The sequence below is a fragment of the Globicephala melas genome, chromosome 5 (assembly GCF_963455315.2).
Source record: "Globicephala melas chromosome 5, mGloMel1.2, whole genome shotgun sequence".
Lineage (NCBI taxonomy): Eukaryota > Metazoa > Chordata > Mammalia > Artiodactyla > Delphinidae > Globicephala > Globicephala melas.
This window is the reverse complement of record NC_083318.1, coordinates 110,856,974-110,881,288: the sequence shown is the minus strand read 5'-3', so window position 1 is coordinate 110,881,288 and position 24,315 is coordinate 110,856,974. Positions and strand designations below refer to the sequence as shown.

At 36.9% G+C, this 24,315-nt stretch overlaps 1 protein-coding gene across 1 annotated transcript in view; it reads left to right on the top strand.

Moving 5' to 3' along the window:
- Nucleotides 1-8,141: 8,141 nt before the first annotated feature.
- DCLK2 (doublecortin like kinase 2) overlaps nt 8,142-24,315 on the top strand; it is a 277,071-nt gene continuing 260,897 nt past the window's right edge. The window contains exon 1 of the mRNA XM_060299703.1: nt 8,142-8,349. Within this exon, the coding sequence (XP_060155686.1) occupies nt 8,154-8,349 (196 nt within the window). The 5' untranslated portion in view covers nt 8,142-8,153. The remainder of the gene's footprint in view (nt 8,350-24,315) is intronic.

Here is a 24,315-nt window from a genome sequence, read left to right as displayed (position 1 = left end):
AGCTAGTGGGGAGCAGCCGCACAGCACAGGGAGATCAGCTCAGTGCTTTGTGACCACCTAGAGGGGTGGGATAGGGAGGGTGGGTGGGAGACACAAGAGGGAGGAGATATGAGGATATATGTATATGTATAGCTGAGTCACTTTGTTATAAAGCAGAAATTAACACACCACTCTAAAGCAATTATACTCCAATAAAGATGTTAAAAAAAAAAAAGGAGTACTACTCAGTAGTAAAAATAAATTATACACAACTTATGAATATAAAAATTTTATGTTAAATGAAAGAAATAGATACAAATATATATACATATATATATCATGGAAAAACCCAAACAAACTTTTTGGCCACCCTGATATTATACTTTGTTGTCATTTTACCCTTGTACATATTGTTCATTTCTATTTTTATATGGTGGCATCTAGTCTATCTTAATTTAATGGTGTGTGTTTGTCTCATAATTTTTGTGTATACTTCTTCCAGGAGAGTGGCTTGCTGATAACAGGCACTCAATAAATATGTATGGATTGATGACTGATTGATGCCCAATCATTGGGAGACGGGTCATCAACTGTTTACCCTTACTTCTTTGCTAGTTTCACCCCATCCATTCTACATTCTCACCTGACTATTGATCTGAAAGCCATACTAAACTTTACATCATCGGTTTACAGACTTGGTGCCATTGAAATCACCTGAGATCCTGGAGCCTGGTTTCACCCTCAGAGATTCTGATGATCAATCCAGGCATGAACTGGGCATCAGCATTTCTGAAAACTCCCAAAATGATTCCTACGTGAGGTTAAAAATCACTACTTTACAAGCAGATATGGGACAATGAAGAACCAGAAGGCTAATGGGGAAAAGAGAGTCTGGAAAGTTGTCTTACCTGTTTGGATTTCATTTATCGCAATGTTATCAGTTATATTAAATTGGTAAAATCTAGTAAGCAAATATATCAATAGAAATGTCTTTGGAGAAATGGGAGAAAAGTATTGTTAAGTTTAAGTCATTATCATTACCTGGTAATACAACAAATTTTAATGTTTAGATTAAATGAAACATATTTTCTATTGTTAAAATAAAAATATTTGAATACACAGTATGTTGTTTTAGCAGTTAGGCCAGTTTAATATAGTATATATAAAATTTCAAAGCATGAACTCTGATGTCTCTTTTCAAGAAATATGTATATTTTTATACCAACTAAGGCAAAATATCTCTATATTATACTTCAGACTGAATAATTGTGCTAGGTCCATAATAATAATAATAACTATCACTTATGGAGGTATGGTAGTAAGCTCTTTACAACCATTATCCTGTGTATGCATAACAAAAACACTTTAAAACAGAACAAAAGCTTTAATTTTGATGAGGTTCAACTTATCAGTTCTTCCTTTTATGGGTCATGCTTTTGGTGTCAAGTGTAAGAACTCTTTGCCTAATCCTAGGTCCTGAAGACTTTAATCCTGTTTTTTCTAGAAGTTTTATCGTTTTATGCTTTACATTTAAGTTTATAATCCATTTTGAATTCACTTTTGTATAAAGTGTAAGGTTACATTGACCTTGGGGATTGTTTTTGCCTATGGATATTCAGTTGCTCCAGCACTACTTATTGAAAAAGCTATCACTCTTCCATTGTATTGCTTTTGCTCCTTTGTCAAAAATTAACTGGTCGTATTTGAGTGGATCTATTTCTGGGTTCACTGTTCTGTTTCACTGACTTATATGCATCTATCCACACTGTCTTGATTACTGCAGTTATATTATAAACCTGACCATCAGGAAGAATGTTTCCTCCCACTTTATTCTTATTTTTCAAAATCATTTTGGTCAGTCTAGAGCCTTTATCTTCCCATTTGAATTCTAGAATAAGCTTGTTTATGTCTACCAAAAACCCTTGCTGGGATTGCTAGGAATTGGGTTAAATCTAACAATCAGTTTAGGAAGCATTGACATTTTTACTCTGTTGAGCCTTCCAGTGCATCAATACAGTATATCTTTCCAAATATTTAGGTCTTCTTTGATTTCTTTCATCAGCATTTTATCATATCCTTCACATCAATCCTAAATATTTTATTTTCTTTGGTGTAACTGTAAATGGTATTGTGTTTTAAAATTTTGGTTTCCACTCATTTGTTGTCAGTATATAGAAGAGCTATTGATTTTTGCATGCTGATGTTGTATTCTGTGATCTTACTGAACTCACTTATCAGTATTAGGAGTTTTTGGTCGGTTTTTGTTTGTTTCTCTTAGATTCTATGGCATTTTCTACATAGAAAATCATGTCCTCTGCAAATAAATACAGTTTTATTCCTTCCTTTCCAATCTGTATGTATTTTTTTTTTTCTTTTTCTTGCCTTATTTCACTGACTAGGAGTTCAGGTACTATGTTAATAATAACAGTGAGAGCAGACATCCTTAGCTTGTTCCTGATCTTAGAGGGAAAGCATTTAGTCTTTTATCATTATGTATGATGTTAGCTCTAAGTTTTTTGTTGATGCTTTTATGAGTTTGAGGAAATTCTTCTGTATTCCTAGTGTACTGAGAGTTTTATTATGAGTGAGTGTTGAATTTTGCCTAATGCTTTCATTGTAAATTGGTTTAGTCACGTGATTTTTCTTCCTTAGCCAGTTGATATGGTGTATTACATTGAGTTTCAGATGTTGAACCATCTTGTATACCTGGAATAAATCCCACTTGGATGAGGTGTATTATTCCTTTTATACATTGTTGTATTTGATCTGCCAAAATTTTATTGAGGATATTTACACCTAAGTTCATGAGAGTTATTTGTCTGTCATTTTCTTTTGGGGGCGTTTGTCTAGTTTTTGATATCAGGGTAATACTTCCCTCATAAAATTAGTTGAAACATGTTCCCTCCTCTTCTATTTTCTAGAAGAGACTGTAAAATTTTTGTTAATTCTTCGAATCTTTGGTAAAATTCTCCAATAAAGCCATCTGGGCCTGAATATTTAACTTTTAAGGGTTTTTAAATAATAAATTCATTTTCTTGCATTATTATAAGTCTATTCAGGTTATCTGTTTTATCTTGGCTGAGTTTTAGTAGTTTGTGGTTTTTGAGGGATTGGTTCATTTCTTCTAAGTTGTCTAATTTATGAATTTAAAGTTCTTCATAGTTGTCCTTTACTATCCTTTTAATGGCTGACAGATCTATAACTATATTCCTTGTCATAAAGATATTGATGATTTCTTCTTCTCTATTTTTATCTTTTCAGTCTTACTAGAAGTTTATCAATTTTATTAATTTTTTTCCAAAGAACCAGGTTTTTACTTCATTAATTTTCTCTAATGTTTTCCTATTTTGAATTCCACTGATTTCTGCTACCTTGATATCTGCTATCCATCCCCCTGCTTGTTTGGGGTTTATTTTTATGTCATCATTCTAATTTCTTGAGGTAGGAACTTGGATTATTGATTTGAGATCTTTCCTCTTCTCTAATAAAGTATTGAGTCCTCTCAGTCCTTTGTTAGCTGCATCCCACAAATTTTGATACACAATGCTTTCACTTTCACTCAGTTTTGTGTATTTTAAAATTTCCTTTGAGATTTCCTTTTTGACACACAGATTATCTAGAAGTGTGTTGCTTCATTTCTAAGTGCTTGGAGATTTTTCTGTTGTCTTTCTGTTAGTGATTTCTAGCTACAGTATATTATGGTCAGAGAGTATACTCTGTGTGATTTCTGTTTAAATTGTTTTATGTTTCTTTTATGATCCAGGATATGATCTATCTTGGTGAACATTCCATGGTGCTTGAAAAGAAGGCATATTCTGTTTTTGTTGGATGGAGTGTTCTATAAATGTAAATTATATCCCATTGTTTAATGGTGTTGTTCAGTTCTATACCTTGATAATATCATATTTGGTAATCTTACCAGGTGTTGAGAGTGCAATGTTGATGTCCCCAATTATGAGCAATCTTGGTTTTAACAAGCCTTCCAGGTGACTTAGATGTGCACTAAAGTTTGAGAACCACTGGCTAAGAGCTGAGTAACTCAATAAAGTTAGCTGAGTTGCACAAAACTTTACTATTTTACAAACTATGAATTAAAATTTTTTTAATGAGCTTGATATTGTTTTCATTGAGTGTAAAATATTATTCTAACTGAGCTAGGTAGAAATGCAAAAGAAGCTTTCGCCCTAATTGTTTTCCCATTAATTAAAATAAGCAATCAGTTGTACCACAACTTCCCCCCATGGGGACAGTTTTACTGTTAGCAGCACCACACATGGAAGAGTGCCCAGAAAACTTTGGGGTTTTAACGAAAGCCAAGTTTTATTTTTTATTTATTTTTTTTCTTTTTGCGGTACGCGGGCCTCTCACTGTTGTGGCCTCTCCCGTTGCGGAGCACAGGCTCCGGACGCGCAGGCTCAGCAGCCATGGCTCACGGGCCCAGCCGCTCTGCGGCATGTGAGATCTTCCCGGACCCGGGCACCAACCCGTGCCCCCTGCATCTACAGGCGGACTCTCAACCACTGCGCCACCAGGGAATCCCCCAAGTTTTATTTTTAAAGCCAACTTTTAAACTTAAGTGAAGATCCACTTCATGCATTAATTTGTTATTTCTGAGTCTGATCAATTTATTTGCATGTGCATTCAATCATTGAGTATTTATTGATCTCCTCTTATGATCCAAGAACTGTACAAGGCACTAAAAATAGAGCAGAGAACAAGACATAGTGTTTATATATGTACAAATAATTACTTTAATTATAATTGTAATAAATACTAGCAAAAAGAAGGGCAGAGTACTAAGATAGCATATAACAGCAGGCCTAGCCTTGTCCAAGGGGATCACGGAAGTTTTCCTGATTACTTGACCGGTAATCTGAGATCTAAAGGAGGAGTTAGATTTAACCTAATGAAGAAGAAGGAAATGCAGTTAAAAATCAAGGAAACTCCGTTTGCCAAAAGCTAAAAGAAATAGCTTGGTCTTATACTGGGAGTAGAACTAAAGATGCACTAGCAAGAAAATTCAGGTAAGGACCAGAAGAAGTACCCATCTGCCTGAAGTGGTCTATATGGAGATCACATCTTCCAGCCAACTCAAGTGCACCTCACCAAGACAGTGAGACAGAGAGCCTGTGTAATCACAATAAGTGCCTTTTACCAAATCCTACTAAGTTCTGGAACAGTACCGGGAACCTTCTGAACATTCACTCCTATAATTTCTTGGGTCCACATCAATACAGTTTGGTTTCTACTGGAATGGAGGCCATCATGGGGCCATATTGAAAAGGTGAATGGGGAAACAATCAAACTGTGCATTGGGAGATCTTCCTTCATTAACCCCTGGGCATCGGGGAGGATAAGAAAGTGACATTTGTCAAGAGCTTACCATGTACTAGGCACTAGACTGAGAATTTTCCATGTTATCTCTGTTTATCTCTTCGAATATTCACAATAACTCTAGGAAAGGGGCATTATTTTTCTCATTTTAAGACACAGAAAGCAAGACTCTGAAGTGAAGTAACTTTCTCATGGTGAAAGCTACTAAATAGTCAGGTAAAGAGCTGAATCCAGGGTCTAGTGTGAAACTAGCTGATTTATACTTGGGGCAGCTTCCCTGGGAGGTTTGTTCCATCCCAGAGCCACTTGTCCCCTTTTAATTCCATTCTCATTGTTTCTTTGCCTTGCCCTCCTAAGTCAGACCCTGGGTTTTGATTCTAATCCCACCCCTTCAATCCCCTTATCTGCCCATCTCTGACTCTCCCTCTTACATTCACTGACTCCTGTAATAATAACCAAAGCAAGATTTTTCCTTCAATGCTTGAGAGGCATTTTATAAGTATAATGCTGAGAATTTATAATTCCAGCCATATCATTCTAAGAAAGTCCAAATCCATTATTTTACCCTCCTTCCTTTATCACAGTGATGTAGACAGAATCTTAGGATTCAAAGTCTAAAGGAACATTTTTAGCTCTGCTACTGATGTATTACTCTGTTTCAAGATCGTATTGCTATTCTCTTGGTATGATTTTATTTGGATTCTAATATGACTTCAGGGGAATGTGAGCTCTGTAAAATATATTTATGCAGCTGCAATAAAAGAATTGAGATGGTCATGAAGGGAACAAAAGAGAACAAAACACCGAAAGATGCTGTGAATCACTGTGGGTATTCTATTTCTGTTACCTGGTATGGGACTCATACAGGAACAATTTCCTAAAGTACACAGATAACAGTTAAAAAGCCAAAATATAATTTCAGTTGGGAATCAGATTGTGTATAGCAGGTTTTTTCCCTATTCTAGACAAATAAAAGATATATAAGCTCCTGAAAACTATGTTTTCCAAGTTCTAGTGTCCATGTGAATAGTGACTTTAGATTTTAATCAATTGTAAAAACCTCAAACCTAATTCATCTAGGTTGTAATGGGAACTATCAAGCAGAATGAGTGTAAAAACATGTGAATACGATTTTCAAGATGAGTGGTTTAGTTTGGTAGAAATAAAAACTGAAAATCTGTGTTCATGTATTTTTTTTCATCTCTAGAACAAAGCACCAATCAGCATTAGCCTTTTAAATTAAATTTAATTTAATTTAATTTTTATTTTATATTAGGGCATAGTTGAGTAACACTGTATATTTAAAATAGATAACCAACAAGAACCTACTGTATAGCACAGGAAACACTGCTCAATATTCTGTAATAACCTACATGGGAAAAGAATGTCAAAAAGATTAGATATATGTATATGTATAACTGAAGCATTAGCTTTATATAACCTGATTTTGAATGTTGTCTCAAACAACGTTTCTTTATTCTTTTTATTCTTCAGATAAATACTATAGAAACATCTGTACTAGGTTGGCATCACTGCCCAGGCAAGCAGAGGATCCTGGAGAATCCAAGAAAAAGGAATAGAAAGGCAGCTCAAATTACCTACCCTAGTAGCTCCCTGGCAATACTGTCAGAGGCTGATATTGTTGAGAAGTAAAGTATTTGGTTTGCTATGTGGCATTTAGTTTTTAATCTCTACCTTATACTTAGAACATAGCTTTTTGTATTGAAGTATAGTTGATTTACAATGTTGTGTTAGTTTCAGGTGTACAGAAAAGTAGTTCAGATATATATATATCTGAAAAAGAAAAAAATATATATATATATTCTTTTCCCTTATAGGTTATTACAAAATATTGAGTGTAGTTCCCTGTACTACACAGTAGGTCCTTGTTGGTTATCTTTTTTATATACAGTAGTGTGTATATATTAATCCCAAACTCCTAATTTATCCCTCCCCCTCTTTCCCCTTTGATAACCATAAGTTTGTTTTCTATGTCTGTGGGTCTATTTCTGTTTTATATATAAGTTCATTTGTATCAGTTTCTTTAGATTCCACATATAAGTGATATCATATGATATTTGTCTTTCTCTGTCTGGCTTACATCACTTAGTATTGAAATGGAGCAGAACCCTGTGGTCCTTGCCCCCCATGTCCTCAGCCTGCCTTATGTCTGTAGAAAAACTTTAGCCAGATTAATAAGTTTAATCAGAGAAGTGAGAAAATGCATAAACAAAGGAAAACAGTCAGAGGAGATCAAATAATAATAGTTTAGTCATTAAGCAAAGTCAAGGACCTCCTCGAGGGCTATAGTTAATATTCTGAGCCATATCCTTTAAGCTGTTTTGTAGATACTGAAAGCCTCACCAGGTGAAAGAAGTTAACTACATGATGACCAGACTGTAGCCATGACAAAAGCTAACACAATTCCAAGAACTGGCCTCAAAGAAATGCGAACAAACTGACCCTGGAACTGAAGACTAACTGTACTTAAAACAATCTAGATGACACTGATCAGACCACTGCATGACAAATTTCAAGATGACTGTCAGAGCTGACTGTGCTGTTTCTGCATGTAGCCCCCTCCCTCCATCTATAAAATCTCTTGCCCCCTGATTGTGGTGGGGGGAGGGGAGGAATCAGCCTTTGGACATGAGTCCGCACCAGCCCTCCCAGGTTGCCAGACTCCGAAATAAAGCAAACTTTCCTTTCCTCCAAGCTTGCTGGCTTTTGAGCGGCAAGCAGTTTTTTCCGCCCAAGGTGAGGCTGCGCTCTCGCGATATCTGGCTCCCCAGGGGTTTTTCCCAAGCAGGGACACCGGCCAGCCATGACAACGCACCGGGATGGTTGCAGTGAGCCGCTGTTCCTGGCTATCTGGCCCTGAGAGGAAGATTTGGGGGACGTTCCTACCAGCTGTTGATACCATTTGTTTCAGGGATCCTCCCTGTTTCTCCCCTGCTCAGCACTGGCTGCCAACTTACGCTTTTCCTTGGTGGAATGGAAAGATGCGTCTGGACAAGCTAACGGCTCCCAAACCAAGTAAGTCCACCGGTATGCAGCTGGGCAAACTTCTCTTTTGAGCATGAAGTGCTATTTGGGCATTTTGCCAATTGGTTCTGATGTCTGTCTGCCGCTGAGGACCGTTGTGAGCTTTAGTGTCATTTGGGCGTTTTGCCAATTAGTTCTGATGTGTGTCTGACATTGAGGACCGTTTCTGAGCACAAAGTGCTATTTGGGCATTTTGCCATTTGGTTTTGACGTATGTCTGACGTTGAGGACCATATGTGAGCACTGAGTGTCATTTGGGCATTTTGCCAATTGGTTCTGATGTGGGTCTGCCATAAAGGACCGTTTGTGGTGGGGAAGTGTTTGAGAGTCCGTATCGCTCATCCTCTCAGTGGATTTGTGGCAGTTCTGTCTTCTGGTGTGTGAGTGTGTATTCCATTTGTGTGATTGGTATTCTTGTTGCCTTCTGTAAAATGAGAAATTCAGGTTCAATTCATTAAGAAAAATTTTAGCTATGAACCTATGACTAAGAAAAGAAAGATGATTTTTTAACAGTGTATGGCAACAGTAGTCTTCAGACTCTGGAGAAAATTGGTTAAGATGAAACTTTTTGAAACTCCAAAACTGGTTCTTTTTGCATATGCAGTTAGAGAAAGCTGGCTTGATTAAAATACTTTTTTCAGAATTCTGACCCTGAGAGAACAAAAATATGCCTAGGAGAAAACTTGAAGTTAACTCTTACAATGTTCTTGAAATACAAACACAGTCCACTTTGCCTGAGATTTTCAGCCTTGGGTTAATTAGTAGAACTTCAACACAAAAAAAAAAAAAGAGAGAGAAAAAAGGCTTCTAAGATGAAACTATGAGATCTCTGTCTGGATATATACATATGTGTGATGTTGTCATAAATGGGATAAAAACTTTTGGGTGAACATTTTGGAAAAATCATGTTTCAGGGATGTCTACTTAAAAATAGTTTTTACAGATTTTTGGTAATTTGAAACTTTAGAGTTTTGCTAAATTAAGTTAAATGATGAGATTTATTAAAGGTCTGAATCATTTTTTTATACATCTTTATTGGAGTATGACTGCTTTACATCTTTGTGTTAGTTCCTGCTGTACAACAAAGTGAATCATCTATACACAAACATATATCCCCATATCCCCTCCCTCTTGAGCCTCCCTCCCACCCTCCCTATCCATCACAAAGCACCGAGCTGATCTCCCTGTGCTATGCAGCAGCTCCCCACTAGCCATCCATTTTACATTTGGTAGTGTATATATATATGTCAATGCTACTCTCTCACTATGTCCCAGCCTCCCCTTCCCCCCACAGTGTCCTCAAATCCATTCTCAACCTCTACAAGGTCTGAATCATTTTTAATATAATATACTGGAAGTTTGATTGCCAGACAAGTCTAATTTTACCTGATTTTGTCTTCCTATGAAAAAAGAAAAAAACTAAAGATGTTTAGGTTTATTAAACACACATCTTATACCACATTAAAGAGAAATTGTGCTATGAGAAAAATGTATGTTTTTAGAGGTTATGGAATATGTTCTTAAGTTTGCCAATCAGAAAATGCTAATATAACAGTTCAATTACTTGTTTGTTGGTTTTGTTAAGGTCTTTTAAAGGTTAAAAATTTTAATATGTAATTAAATCTACTAAAAATGATAAAGGAAGCATTTCAGTGTGTAAAGCAAGTAGGCTGTGTGTTATTGGCGAGAGAAGGTATAAAGAATGGAAATATTTTTGTTGAGGGATAAAAGGAGAATAATTTTGGTTTACAGTTGGTTGTTTCTGGATGGAAAAAAAATGGGACAAATTAATATGGATACAGAAAGTGATAAATGACTTGTGAAAAAGGAACTTTGAGAAAATAATTTTGTATGTTGTCAGGATTGATTAAAATTGGATTTAATTTAATTAGATAAATGAATTTTGTTATTAATAGTAGCTGGTATAAGACTGGAATTTGGTTTTCTCTCTCTGTTAAGAGAACAACTTTTTCCTGGTATTGAGCTGCTTTTGATAAGAGATTGTAAGTTTCTTTCTCTAGCTAACTTTGAGTTTTCCAGAAGGCCCCTGAGGCACCTCAGAGGGAAATATTGATAAGAAATTTAAAGAATTCTAATAGAAAGCTATTGTTTTACTACTAAACATATTTTTGACCCCAGTGTTCAAGAGGGCAAAAATTGTCTAGTGAAGTTCTCACAGAGTATAACTACTGTATATGATGTATGTCACTGATGGCTTTAAGTCTATTGCTAAAAGCATATGTGCAACGTTTGTGTGTCAGTTGGATATAATTGATAAAATGTATAGCCTATAAAGTGTTTCCCTGTCAGCATACCCTCCGTACTTGGGAGGGAGAACTAAGAAGGCTATTAGCAGAGTGAAGACATAGGAGGGAAGCAGCAGTGGATATTAGGTAATTTTTAAGAAATATAATTTACAAAACCAATACTAAAATAGATGGAAAACTTAAAGACAAATTAAGTTAGAAGAAATAGAAAACATTGTCAGAGTTACTCACTACCATCCCCTCATCACCCCCACACATACACGCATGTCACACAACACACACATACACACATACACAAAACTACCACCTATAAAAGTACCTTTTCAGATTGTTTCATAGAGGAAACCAAATTTTTTTTTTTTTTTGCAGTACGTGGGCCTCTCACTGTTGTGGCCTCTCCCATTGTGGAGCACAGGCTCCGGACGCACAGGCTCAGCGGCCATGGCTCATGGGCCTAACCACTCCAGAGCATGTGGGATCTTCCCATACTGGGACACAAAGCCATGTCCCCTGCATCGGCAGGTGGACTCTCAACCACTGCACCACCAGGGAAGCCCAGAGGAAACCAAATTTTTGAAGGCAAATAATTCCAATGCTACTTAAACTACTGAACAGACAAAAATCAATATAAATAAAACATTGCAGTAATACCTAAGCCTGATGAAGACAGCACACAAAAAAAATACAAAACACAGTGTCTGGCCTTACATTTAGGTCTTTAATCCATTTTGAGTTTATTTTTGTGTATGGTGTTAGGGAATGTTCTAATTTCATTCTTTTACATGTAGCTGTCTGGTTTTCCCAGCACCACTTACTGAAGAGGCTGTCTTTTCTCCATTGTATAGTCTTGCCTCTTTTATCAAAAATAAGGTGACCATATGTGCATGGGTTTATCTCTGGGCTTTTGATCCTGTTCCACTGGTCTATAGTTCTGTTTTTCTGCCAGTACCATAATGTCTTGATTACTGTAGCTTTGTAGTATAGTCTGAAGTCCAGGAGTCTGATTCTTCCAGCTGCGTTTTTTGTTCTCAAGACTGCTTTGGCTATTTGGGGTCTTTTGTGTCTCCATACAAATTGTGAAAATTTTTGTTCTAGATTTGTAAAAAATGCCATTGGTAGTTTGATAGGGATTGCATTGAATCTTTAGATTGCTTTGGGTAGTATAGTCATTTTCACAGTGTTGATACTTCCAATCCAAGAACATGGTATATCTCTCCATCTGTTTGTATCATCTTTAATTTCTTTCAGCAGTGTCTTATAGTTTTCTTCATACAGGTCTTTTGTCTCCTTAGGTAGGTTTATTCCTAGGTAGTGGAAAACATAGGCAGAACACTTTATGACATAAATCACAGAATGATCCTTTTTGACCCCCCTCCTAGAGAAATGGAAATAAAAACATAAATAAACAAATGGGACCTAATGAAACTTAAAAGCTTTTGCACAGCAAAGGAAACCATAAACAAGATGAAAAGACAACCCTCAGAATGGGAGAAAATATTTGCAAATGAAGCAACTGACAAAGGATTAATCTCCAAAATTTATAAGCAGCTCATGCAGCTCAATATCAAAAAAACAAACAACCCAATCCAAAAATGGGCAGAAGACCTAAATAGACATTTCTCCAGAGAAAATATACAGATTGCCAACAAACACATGAAAGAATGCTTAACATCACTAACCATTAGAGAAATGCAAATCAAAACTACAATGAGGTATCACCTCACACCAGTCAGAATGGCCATCATCAAAAAATCTACAAACAATAAATGCTGGAGAGGCTGTGGAGAAAAGGGAACCCTCTTGCACTGTTGGTGGGAATGTAAATTGATACAGCCACTATGGAGAACTGTATGGAGGTTCCTTAAAAGACTAAAAGTAGAACTACCATATGACCCAGCAATCCCACTACTGGGCATATACCCTGAGAAAACCATAATTCAAAAAGAGTCATGTACCACAATGTTCATTGCAGCTCTATTTACAAAAGACAGGACATAGAAGCAACCTAAGTGTGCATTGACAGATGAATGGATAAAGAAGATGTGGCACATATATAAAATGGAATATTACTCAACCATATAAAGAAACGGAATTGAGTTATTTGTAGTGAGGTGGATGGACATAGAGTCTGTCCTACAGAGTGAAGTAAGTCAGAAAGAGAAAAACAAATACCGTATGCTAACACATATATATGGAATCTAAAAAAAGAAAAAAAGAAAGGTTATGAAGAACCTAGGGGCAGGACAGGAATAAAGATGCAGACGTAGAAAATGGACTTGAGGATACAGGGAGGGTGAAAGGTAAGCTGAGACAAAGTGTGAGAGTGGCATAGACTTATATATACTACCAAACGTAAAATAGATAGCGAGCAGGAAGCAGCCGCATAGCACAGGGAGATCAGCTCAGTGCTTTGTGAGCACCTAGAGGGGTGGGATAGGGAGGGTGGGAGGGAGACGCAAGAGGGAGGAGATATGGGGATATATGTATATGTATAGCTGAGTCACTTTGTTATAAAGCAGAAACTAATACACCACTTTAAAGCAATTATTCTCCAATAAAGATGTTAAAAAAAATACAAAACACAAATTGCGTAATTAAAATATCAGCAAACAGAATCTTGAATTATATTAAATGAATGAGTGGGATTTATTCTAGGAATAAAATACATATAGTTAGTCATATATATATATTTAGTATTAAGAAATTATCGGGGATCATCTCCAATTATGCTGCAAAGGCATTTGATAAAATTCAACATCCATCTGTGTATGTCTTTTGCCTATTTTTCAATTGGGTTATAAGACTATTAATGTATAGAGTTCATATGGGAAAAATATTAATTTGTAGGAAGACTTTATATATTCTACATGCAATTCCTCTATGTCAAATGTTTTCTCCTGGTTTGTGGTTTGTCTTTTAATTCCCCGTATGGTTTCTTTTGAAGAACAGAGGTTTTTAATTTTAGTCTAATCAACTATATTAATATTTTCCAATTTTTTTATTATTTAAGCATCATTCTCCAAAAAAGTCTGTTAGTTTTTATGCTTAAACATCTGCTCTTCAAAATTAAGCTCTTAACAAAATAGAAATATATAGACACTTCCTTAACATAATAAAATATATACATCCAATTCCAAAGCTAGTGCCATGCTTAATGAGGAAACCTAAGAAGTAACCCATTAAAAGCAAAAACAAAACTCGGATCTCCATCATCCCCACCACTATTCAACACTTTTCTGAACATATTAGCCAAAGCAATTAGAGAAGAGAAAGTTACCTAAAGTACATAAAATGGAAAGGAAGAGGTTAAGTCATTTGTATACGGTAGGATCATATACTTGGAGAACCTTGGAGAATTCACTAGAAAGCTATTTGGAGCAAGAAAATTCAGCAAAGTGACTAAATGCAATATTAATATACAGAAATTAGTAGCTCATTTATAAAACCAATAACCAGATAGAGCCGTTTTACAATATAAATACACTTTTTTCAGTGTGCAAGATGTACATGGTTAAATGTTTTAAATGCTATGAAGGCCTAAAAGAAGACTTGAATAGCTGGAAAATCATACTTTTTGACAGCAAGATTCAATATTGTGAAGATGATATACCTGTGAATTTAACATAATCCCATTAAAAGTATCAAAGCAATTTCTTTTAACCAGACAAGCTGATTCTAAATTCAAATGGGAAATATTAAACAGACAGGATAATTCTGAAAAAGAAGAAAAGGGGAAGACTAGCCATAAAGATACTAAAACATAAATATTATTTAAATGTAATAATGTAATAATAATTAAAAGTGAGATACTGAAGCATAACCAAGCAAACACAGCAACTGAACAGAAAAGAAATGTCCGAAAGAGGTCCAAACACATCTAAGAATTTGTTATACAGTAAAGGTACTATTTCAAATTGGCAGGGAAATGATGGCACTGAAAAAACTGGGGAAAATGGTCAGCATGAGATGATGTCACCAAAATGACAGCAAAGAAAGTCCAGCCTCCATCCCCCAACAAAGATCAACAGTTAGGCAGCTATCCATGAATAAAAACAGCGCTGGGAGAGCTCTGGAGTCCACTTAAGAAACTTCAACAACACAGTGGAACCAAAAAAAAAAAAACTGAGAATGGCCACACATAAAGGGAAAGAAGACAGCTTTATTTTGCCTGCATTGCCCCATCCCCCAAACTGGCATTTCTTAGTGCCAAGAGGGAATTCTCCAGTGAGAAAGAGTTCCCCTCACTGGGAAAGATAAGCAGGATGACCAATGAGCTTCATCAGGCTTTCAGGACACTGCACAAATGTCCTGTTTCAGTTTCACCCCACCCAGACCAGCAAAGCTGAGATATATATATATATGAGTTAGGAAAAGGAAGAAAAGCAGGGTATACCAATAGCAGCCATGCAAAAGAAGTCATTGTGTTTCCCAGTGATTTGCTCTGCAGATAAGCCCAGCAGTTTTTGCCAATGCAGCCGTACACTTGCATGCCACCAGCCTGATACCTCTCACTGGCCTCCACTGCTGTGCACATCCAGAGGATGCTGACATCCAAGGCTTCCACAGCTGTTTTGGGCCTGAATCAGGCCCTGTTTTCTGTCACTGGCCTGAACCACTGCACTCACCTCCAGCTATTCCCTCCAGCTGTGGATCTGCACACCCCAGCCTGACCCCCATCACCAGCCTCCACTGCCATGTGCTCATCATGAGACCCAGCAGCCATGGTAGTACCTAGTGACAACCAGGGCCCCCACACCTGCCAGTGCACCTGCAGTTGGCCTTGGCCCTTGCTGTCTGCCCTGGACCCCACCATCTACACAGGCACCTGCAGTTGGCCCCTGTAGCCAAGTGTGTGCACACCACTGACTCCAGCCACCACTGCTGCCTGGTTCCTAGGTGCTGGACCTAAGGGTGACACTAAGGATCCCAAGAGACCATGCAGCCACTGAGGACCCCCTCCAGTGTTCACCAAGGACTACATAATTGTCGATGTTGTGGACCCCAGTGACCTGGTGCCATGACACATCCCTGCACTTGGTGCCCTGCAGCACTACATCATGCTCCACCGTGCCCCTGCTGTAGGTGAGTCTTCCCTTATCAAAGTCAGTCAACAAAGTCTAGAAGAGGTGACTGCTTCTTCAAATTCACAGACACCTATGCAAGGCTACAAGGATCATGAAGAATCAGAGTAATATAACTCCACCAAAGGAAAATAGAAACCCCCAGTAACTGGCCAAAAAGAAATGGAGATCCAGGAATTGCCCAAAAAAGAATTCAAAATAATTGTTCTAAAGATGCTCAGAGAGGTTTAAGAGAACACAGATAAACAACTTAATGATATCAGGAGATAAAAACAAAATGAGAAGTTCAACAAAGAGATAGGAAGCAAAAAAGAACCAAACAGAAATTTTGGAGCTGAAGAATACAATAACTGAAGAATTCAATAGAGAGGTTTAAGAACTAATTGATCAAGCAGAAGTAAGAATCAGTGAGCTCTAAGACAAATCAATTGAAATTATCCAATCAGAGGAGCAGAAAGAAAACAATAGAAAGGAATGAAGAAAGCCTACAGGGCTTATGGGATACCATTAAAAAACAAAAAAAGGTGCTCTCACTGCCTCTTGCAAGAGCACTGGAATCACAACTAACTGCTGAACAATCGTTGACAGGAAGACACTGGAACTGACCAAAAAAGATACCCCACACCCAAAGACAAAGGAGAAGCCATAATGAGACAGTAGGAGGGGTGCAATCACAATAAAATCAAATTCCATAACTGCTGGATGGGTGACTCACAAACTGGAGGACACTTATACCACAGAACTCCACCCACTGGAGTGAAGATTCTGAGCCCCACGTCAGGCCCACGGCAATGGGAGGAGGAATTCCTAGAGAATCAGACTTTGAAGGCTAGCGGGATTTGATTACAGGACCTCAACAGGACGGGGGAAACAGAGACTCCACTCTTGGAGGACACACACAAAATAGTGTGTACATCGGGACCCAGGGGAAGGAGCAGTGACCCCATAGGAGACTGAACCAGACCTACCTGCTAGTGTTGGAGGCTTTCCTGCAGAGGCGGGGGATGGCTGTGTCTCACTGTGAGGACAAGGACACTGGCAGCAGAACTTCTGGGAAGTACTCCTTGGCATGTGCCCTCCGAGAGTCTGCCATTAACCCCACCAAAGAGCCTGGGTAGGCTCCAGTGTTGGGTTGCCTTAGGCCAAACAACCAACAGGGTGGGAACCCAGACCCACCCATCAGCAGAAAAGCAGATTAAAGTTTTACTGAGCTCTGCCACCAGAGCAACACCCAGCTCTACCCACCACCAGTCCCTCCCATCAGGAAACTTCTACAAGCTTTTAGATAGCCTAATCCACCAGAGGGCAGACAGCAGAAGCAAGAAGAACTACAATCCTGCAGCCTGTGGAACAAAAACCACATTCACAGAAAGATAGACAAGATGAAAAGGCTATGTGCCAGATGAAGGAACAAGATAAAACCCCAGAAAAACAACTAAATGAAGAGGAGTTAGGCAACCTTCCAGAAAAAGAATTCAGAATAATGATAGTGAAGATGATCCAGGACCTCGGAAAAAGAATGGAGGCAAACATCGAGAAGATGCAAGAAATGTTTAACAAAGACCTAGAAGAATTAAAGAACAAACAAACAGAGATGAACAATACAATAACTGAAATGAAAACTACACTAGAAGGAATCAATAGCAGAATAACTGAGGCAGAAGAACGGATAAGTGACCTGGAAGACAGAATGGTGGAATTCACTGCTGCGGAACAGAATAAAGAAAAAAGAATGAAAAGAAATGAAGACAGGCTAAGAGACCTCTGGGACAACATTAAACTCAACAACATTCACATTATAGGGGTTCCAGAAGGAGAAGAGAGAGAGAAAGGAACTGAGAAAATATTTGAAGAGATTGTAGCCAAAAACTTCCCTAACATGGGAAAGGAAATAGCCACCCATGTCCAGGAAGCACAGAGGGTCCCATACAGGATAAACCCACGGAGAAGCATGCCAAGACACATAGTAATCAAATTGGTAAAAATTAAAAACAAAGCAAGGGAAAAATGACAAATAACATACAAGGGAACTCCCATAAGGATAACAGCTGATTTCTCTGCAGAAACTCTACAGGCCAGAAGGGAGTGGCATGACATATTTAAAGTGATGAAAGGGAACAACCTAAAACCAGGATTACTCTACCCAACAAAGATCTCATTGAGATTTGATGGAGAAATCAAAAGCTTTACAGACAAGCAAAAGCTGAGATAATTCAGCACCACCAAACCAGCTCTACAACAAATGCTAAAGGAACTTCTCTAAGTGGGAAATACAAGAGAAGAAAAGGACCTATAAAAACAAACACAAAACAATTAAGAAAATGGTAATAGGAACATACATATTGATAATTACCTTAAAGGTGAATGGATTAAATGCTCCAACCAAAAGACAGAGGCTTGCTGAATGGATACAAAAACAAGACCCATATATATGCTGTCTACAAGAGACCCATTTCAGAGCTAGGGACACATTCAGACTGAAAGTGAGGGGATGGAAAAAGATATTCCATGCAAATGGAAATCAAAAGAAAGCTGGAGTAGCAATACTCATATCAGATAAAATAGACTTTAAAATAAAGAATGTTACAAGAGACAAGGAAGGACACTACATAATGATCAAGGGCTCAATCCAAGAAGAATATACAAAAATTGTAAATATTTATCCACCCAACATAGGATTATCTCAATACATAAGACAACTACTAAAAGCTATAAAAGAGGAAATCCACAGTAACACAATAATACTGGGGGACTTTAACACCTCACTTACACCAATGAACAGATCATCCAGACAGAAAATTAATAAGAAAAAAAAGCTTTAAATGACACAATAAACCAGATAGATTTAATTGATATTTATAGAACACTTCATCGAAAAACAGCAGATTACACTTTCTTCTCAAGTGCACACAGAACATTCTCCAGGATAGATCACATCTTATATCACCAATCAGGCCTCAGTAAATTTTAAAAAATTAAAATCATATCAAGCATCTTTGCCGACCAAACACTATGACATTAGAAATCAATTACAGGGAAAAAGTCGTAAAAAACACAAACACATGGAGGCTAAACAATGTATTTCTAAATAACCAAGAGATCACTGAAGAAATCAAAGAGGAAATCAAAAATTACCTAGAGGCAAATGAAAATGAAAACAAGATGACCCAAAACCTATAGGATGCAGCAAAACCAGTTCTAAGAGGGAAGTTTATACCAATACAATGCTACCGCAAGAAACAACAAACATCTCAAATAAACACTCTAACCTTCCACCTAAAGGAACTAGAGAAAGAAGAACAAACAAAACCCAAAGTTAGTGGAAGGAAAGAAATCATAAAGATCAGATCAGAAATAAATGAAAAAGAAATGAAGGAAACAATAGCAAAGATCAATGAAACTAAAAGCTGGTTCTTTGAGAAGATAAACAACATTGATAAACCTTTAGCCAGACTCATCAAGAAAAAGAGGGAGAGGATTCAAATCATTAAAAAGAAAAATGAAAAAGGAGAAGTTACAACAGACACTGCAGAAATACAAAGCATCCTAAGAGACTACTACATGCAACTCTATGCGAATAAAATGGACAACCTGGAAGAAACAGACAAATTCTTAGAAAGGTATAACCTTCCAAGACTGAACCAGGAAGAAACAGAAAATATAAACAGACCTATCACAAGTAATGAAATTGAAACTGGGATAAAATATCTTCCAACACACAAAACTCCAGGACGAGATGGCTTCACTGGTGAATTCTATCAAACATTTAGAGAAAAGCAAACACCCATCCTTCTCAAACTCTTACAAAAAATTGCAGAGGAAGGAATGCTCCCAAACTCATTCTATGAGGCCACCGTCACCCTGATACCAAAGCCAGACAAAGATGCTACAAAAAAAGAAAATTACAGACCAATATCATTGATGAATATAGATGCAAAAATCCTCAACAAAGTACTAGCAAACAGAATTCAGCAACACATTAAAAGGATCATACACCATTATCAAGTGAGATTTATCCCAGGGATGCAAGGATTCTTCAATGTATGCAAATCAATCAATGTGATACACCATATTAACAAATTGAAGACTAAAAACCATATGATCATCTCAATAGATGCAGAAAAGCTTTTAACAAAAATCAGCACCCATTTATGATAAAAACTCTCCAGAAATTGGGCATAGAGGGAACATACCTCAACATAATAAAGGCCATATATGACAAACCCACAGCAAACATCATTCTTAATGGTGAAAAACTGAAAGCATTTCCTCTAAGATCAGGAAAAACACAAGGATGTCCACTCTTGCCACTATTATTCAACATAGTTTTGGAAGTCCTAGCCACAGTAATCAGAGAAGAAAAAGAAAGAAAAGGCATGCAAATCAGAAAAGAAGTAAAACTGTCACCGTTTGCATATGACATGATACTATACATAGAAAATCCTAAAGATGCCACCAGAAAACTACTACAGCTAGTCAATGAATTTGGTAATGTAGCAGGATACAAAATTAATGCACAGAAATATCTTGCATTGCTATACACTAACGAGAAAAGATCAGAAAGAGAAATTAAGGAAACACTCCCATTTACTATTGCAACAAAATGAATAAAATACCTAGGAATAAACCTACCTAAAGGGACAAAACACCTATATGCAGAAAACTATAAGACACTGATGAAAGAAATTAAAGATGATCCAAACAGATGGAGAGATATACCATGTTCTTGGATTGGAACAATCAATATTGTGAAAATGACTATACTACCCAAAGCAATCCACAGATTCAATGCAATCTCTGTCAAATTATCAATGACATTTTTTACAGAACTAGAACAAAAAATCTTAAAATTTGTATGGAGACACAAAAGACCCCGAATAGCCAAAGCAATCTTGAGGGGAAAAAATGGAGCTGGAGGAATCAGACTCCCTGACTTCACACTATACTACAGTGCTACAGTAATCAAGGTAATATGGTACTGGCACAAACACAGAAATATAGATCAACGGAACAGGATAAGCCCAGAGTTATACCCACACACCTATGGTCAACTAATCTATGTAAAAGGAGGCAAGAATATACAATGGAGAAAAGACAGTCTCTTCAATAAGTGGTGCTGGGAAAACTGGACAGCTACATGTAAAAGAATGAAATTAGAACACTCCCTAACACCATACACAAAAATAACCTCCAAGGGCTTCACTGGTGGCGCAGTGGTTGATAGTCCACCTGCCGATGCAGGGGACGCGGGTTCGTGCCCCAGTCTGGGAAGATCCCACGTGCCACAGAGTGGCTGGGCCCGTGAGCCATGGGCCTGTGTGTCTGGAGCCTGTGCCCCGCAACAGGAGAGGCCACAACAGTGAGAGGCCCGCGTACTGCAAAAAAAAATAAATAACCTCCAAATGGATTGAAGACCTAAATGTAAGACCAGACAGTATAAAATTCTTAGAGGAAAACATAGGAAGAATACACTTTGACATAAATCACAGCAAGATATTTTTTGATACACCCCCTAGAGTAATGGAAATAAAAATAAACAAATGAGGCCTAATGAAACTTAAAAGCTTTTGCACAGCAAACGAAACTATAAACAAGATGAAAAGACACCCCTCAGAATGGGAGAAAATATTTGCAAACAAATCAACATACAAAGGATTAATTTCCAAAATATACAAACAGCTCATGCAGGTCGATATCAAAAAAACAACCCAATCAAAAAATGGGCAGAAGACCTAAATAGACATCTCTCCAAAGAAGACATACAGATGGCCAAGAAGCACATGAAAAGCTGCTCAACATCACTAATTATTAGAGAAATGCAAATCAAAACTACAGTGAGGTATCACCTCACACCAGTGAGAATGGGCGTCATCAGAAAATCTACAAACAAATGCTGGAGAGCGTTTGGAGAAAAGGGAACCCTCTTGCACTGTTGGTGGGAATGTAAATTGATACAGCCACTATGGAGGTTCCTTAAAAAACTAAAAATAGAATTACCATACGACCCATCAATACCACTACTGGGCATATACGCAGAGAATACCATAATTCAAAATGACACATGCACCCCAATGTTCATTGCAACACTATTTACAATAGTCAGGTCATGGAAACAACCTAAATGCCCATCGACAGATGAATGGATAAAGATGTGGTACATATATACAATGGAATATTACTCAGCCATAAAAAGGAACAAAATTGGGTCATTTGTAGAGACATGGATGGCCCTAGAGACTGTCATACAGAGTGAAGTAAGTCAGAAAGAGAAAAACAAATATCGTATATTAATGCATATATGTGAAATGTAGAAAAATGGTACAGATGAACCAGTTTGCAAGGCAGAAATAGAGACACAGATGTAGAGAACAAATGTATGGACACCAAGAGGGAAACATGGCAGGGGTGGTGGTGGTGTGATGAATTGAGTGATTGGGATTGACATGTATACACTAATATGTATATAATGGATAACTAATAAGAACCAGATGTATAAAAAAATAAATAAAATAAAATTCAAAATAAAACAACCTGCTGTGTAAAAAAAATGAATAAAATTAAATTTAAAAAAATCAGAAGTGAAAGAGGAGACATTCCAATTTTCACCTCAGAAATACAAAGATTATACATAGTAGTTATAAGAAATAACTATAAGCAGTTATACATCAACAAATTGGATAACGTGGAAGAAATAAATTCCTAGAAACATACAACCTACCAACTAAATCATAAGAGAACAAAAAATCTGAAGAAACATTAGCAAGTAAGGAAATAAAATCAATAATCAAAAATCTACCAACAACAAGAATAAAAGCCAAGGACCAGTTAGTTTCACTGATGAATTCCACCAAACATTTAAAAAAGAATTAATGCCAATTATTCTCAAACTCTTCCAAAAAATTGAAGAGGAGGAAATACTCCCAAACTTCTTTCACAAGGCCAGCATTACCTTCATACCAAAGCCAGATAAGGAAAAGAAGACTACAAGAAAACTACAGACCAATATCCTTGATGAATATAGATGGAAAAATTCTCAACAAAATATTGTCAAGCCGAATTCAGTAGTACATTAAATGACTAAGTGGGATTTATCCCTGGGATGCAAGGATGGTTCAGTATATGCAAATCGATAAATGTGATACACCAGGTTAATAGACTAAAAGATAAATATTATATGATCATCTCAGTAGATGCAGAAGAGGCATTTGACAAAATACAACATCCTCTCATGATCAAAAAATGCTCAACAAATTGAGTAGAGAAGAAGCATATCTCAACATAATAAAGGCCATATATGACATCATACTCAATGATGAAAGATTGAAAGCTTTTCCCCTAAGATCAGGAACAAGACAAGGGTGTCCACTTCCACCACTTCTATTCAACATAGAACTGGAAGTCCTAGCCAGAGCAATGAGGTAAGAAAAAGAAATGAAATGCATCAGAATTGGAAAGGAAGAAGTGAAGTTGTCTCTGTTTGCAGATGACACAGTTTTATATACAGAAAATCCTAAAGACTCCACCAAAAAACTGTTAGATATAATCAACAAATTCAGTAAAGTTGCAGGATGTAAAATTAACATACAAAAATCAGTAGCATTTCTATACATTAGCAATGAACTATGTGAAAAAGAAATAAAGGAAATGATCCCATTTACAATAGCATCAAAAACAATAAAATATTTAGGAATAAACTTAACCAAGGAGGTGAAAAACTCCACACTCAAAACTACAAGACTTGGATGAAAGAAATTGAAGAAGACACAAACAAATGGAAAGATATCCCATGTTCATGGATTGGAAGAATTATTATTATTAAAATACGTATAGAACCACAAAAGACCCTAAATAGTCAAAGCAATCCTGAGAAAGTAAACAAAGCTAAAGGCATCACACTTCCTGATTTCAAACTATACTATGAAGCTATAGTAATCAAAACAGTATGGTACTGGCATTTAAAAAGACATATAGACTAACTGAAAAGAATAAAGAGCCCAGAAATAAGATCCACATATACAGTCAACTAGTATTTGACAAGGGAGCCAAGAATACTCAGTGGGAACAGTATAATACCTTCAATAAGTGGTGCTGGGAAAACTGGATAACCACATGCAGAAGAATGAAATTGGACCCCTATCTTACACCCCCCACAAAAATTAACTTAAAATGGATTAAAGACTTAAACATAAGACCTGAAACCAGTCTAGTGATGTTTGATAAGGGAGCCAAAAATACTCCGTGGAGAACTGAACTGAAACCACAAAACTCTTAGAAGAAAATTTGGGGAAAAACTCCTTGATATTGGACTTGGCAATGATCTTTTTTTTTGTATATAACACCTAAGGCACAAGCAACAAAAGCAAAAACAAACAAGTGGCTACATCAAACTTAAAAGCTTCTGTACAGCAAAACAAATGATCAACAAAATGAAAAGGCAGCCTACAAAACAGGAGAAAATATTTGCAAACCACATATCTAATAAGAGGTTAATATCCAAATATATATAAGGAATTCATACAACTCAATAGCAAAAAAAAAAAAAAAAATCCAACTTAAAAATGGACAAAGGACCATGAAAACATTTTTCCAAAGAAGACATACAGATGGCC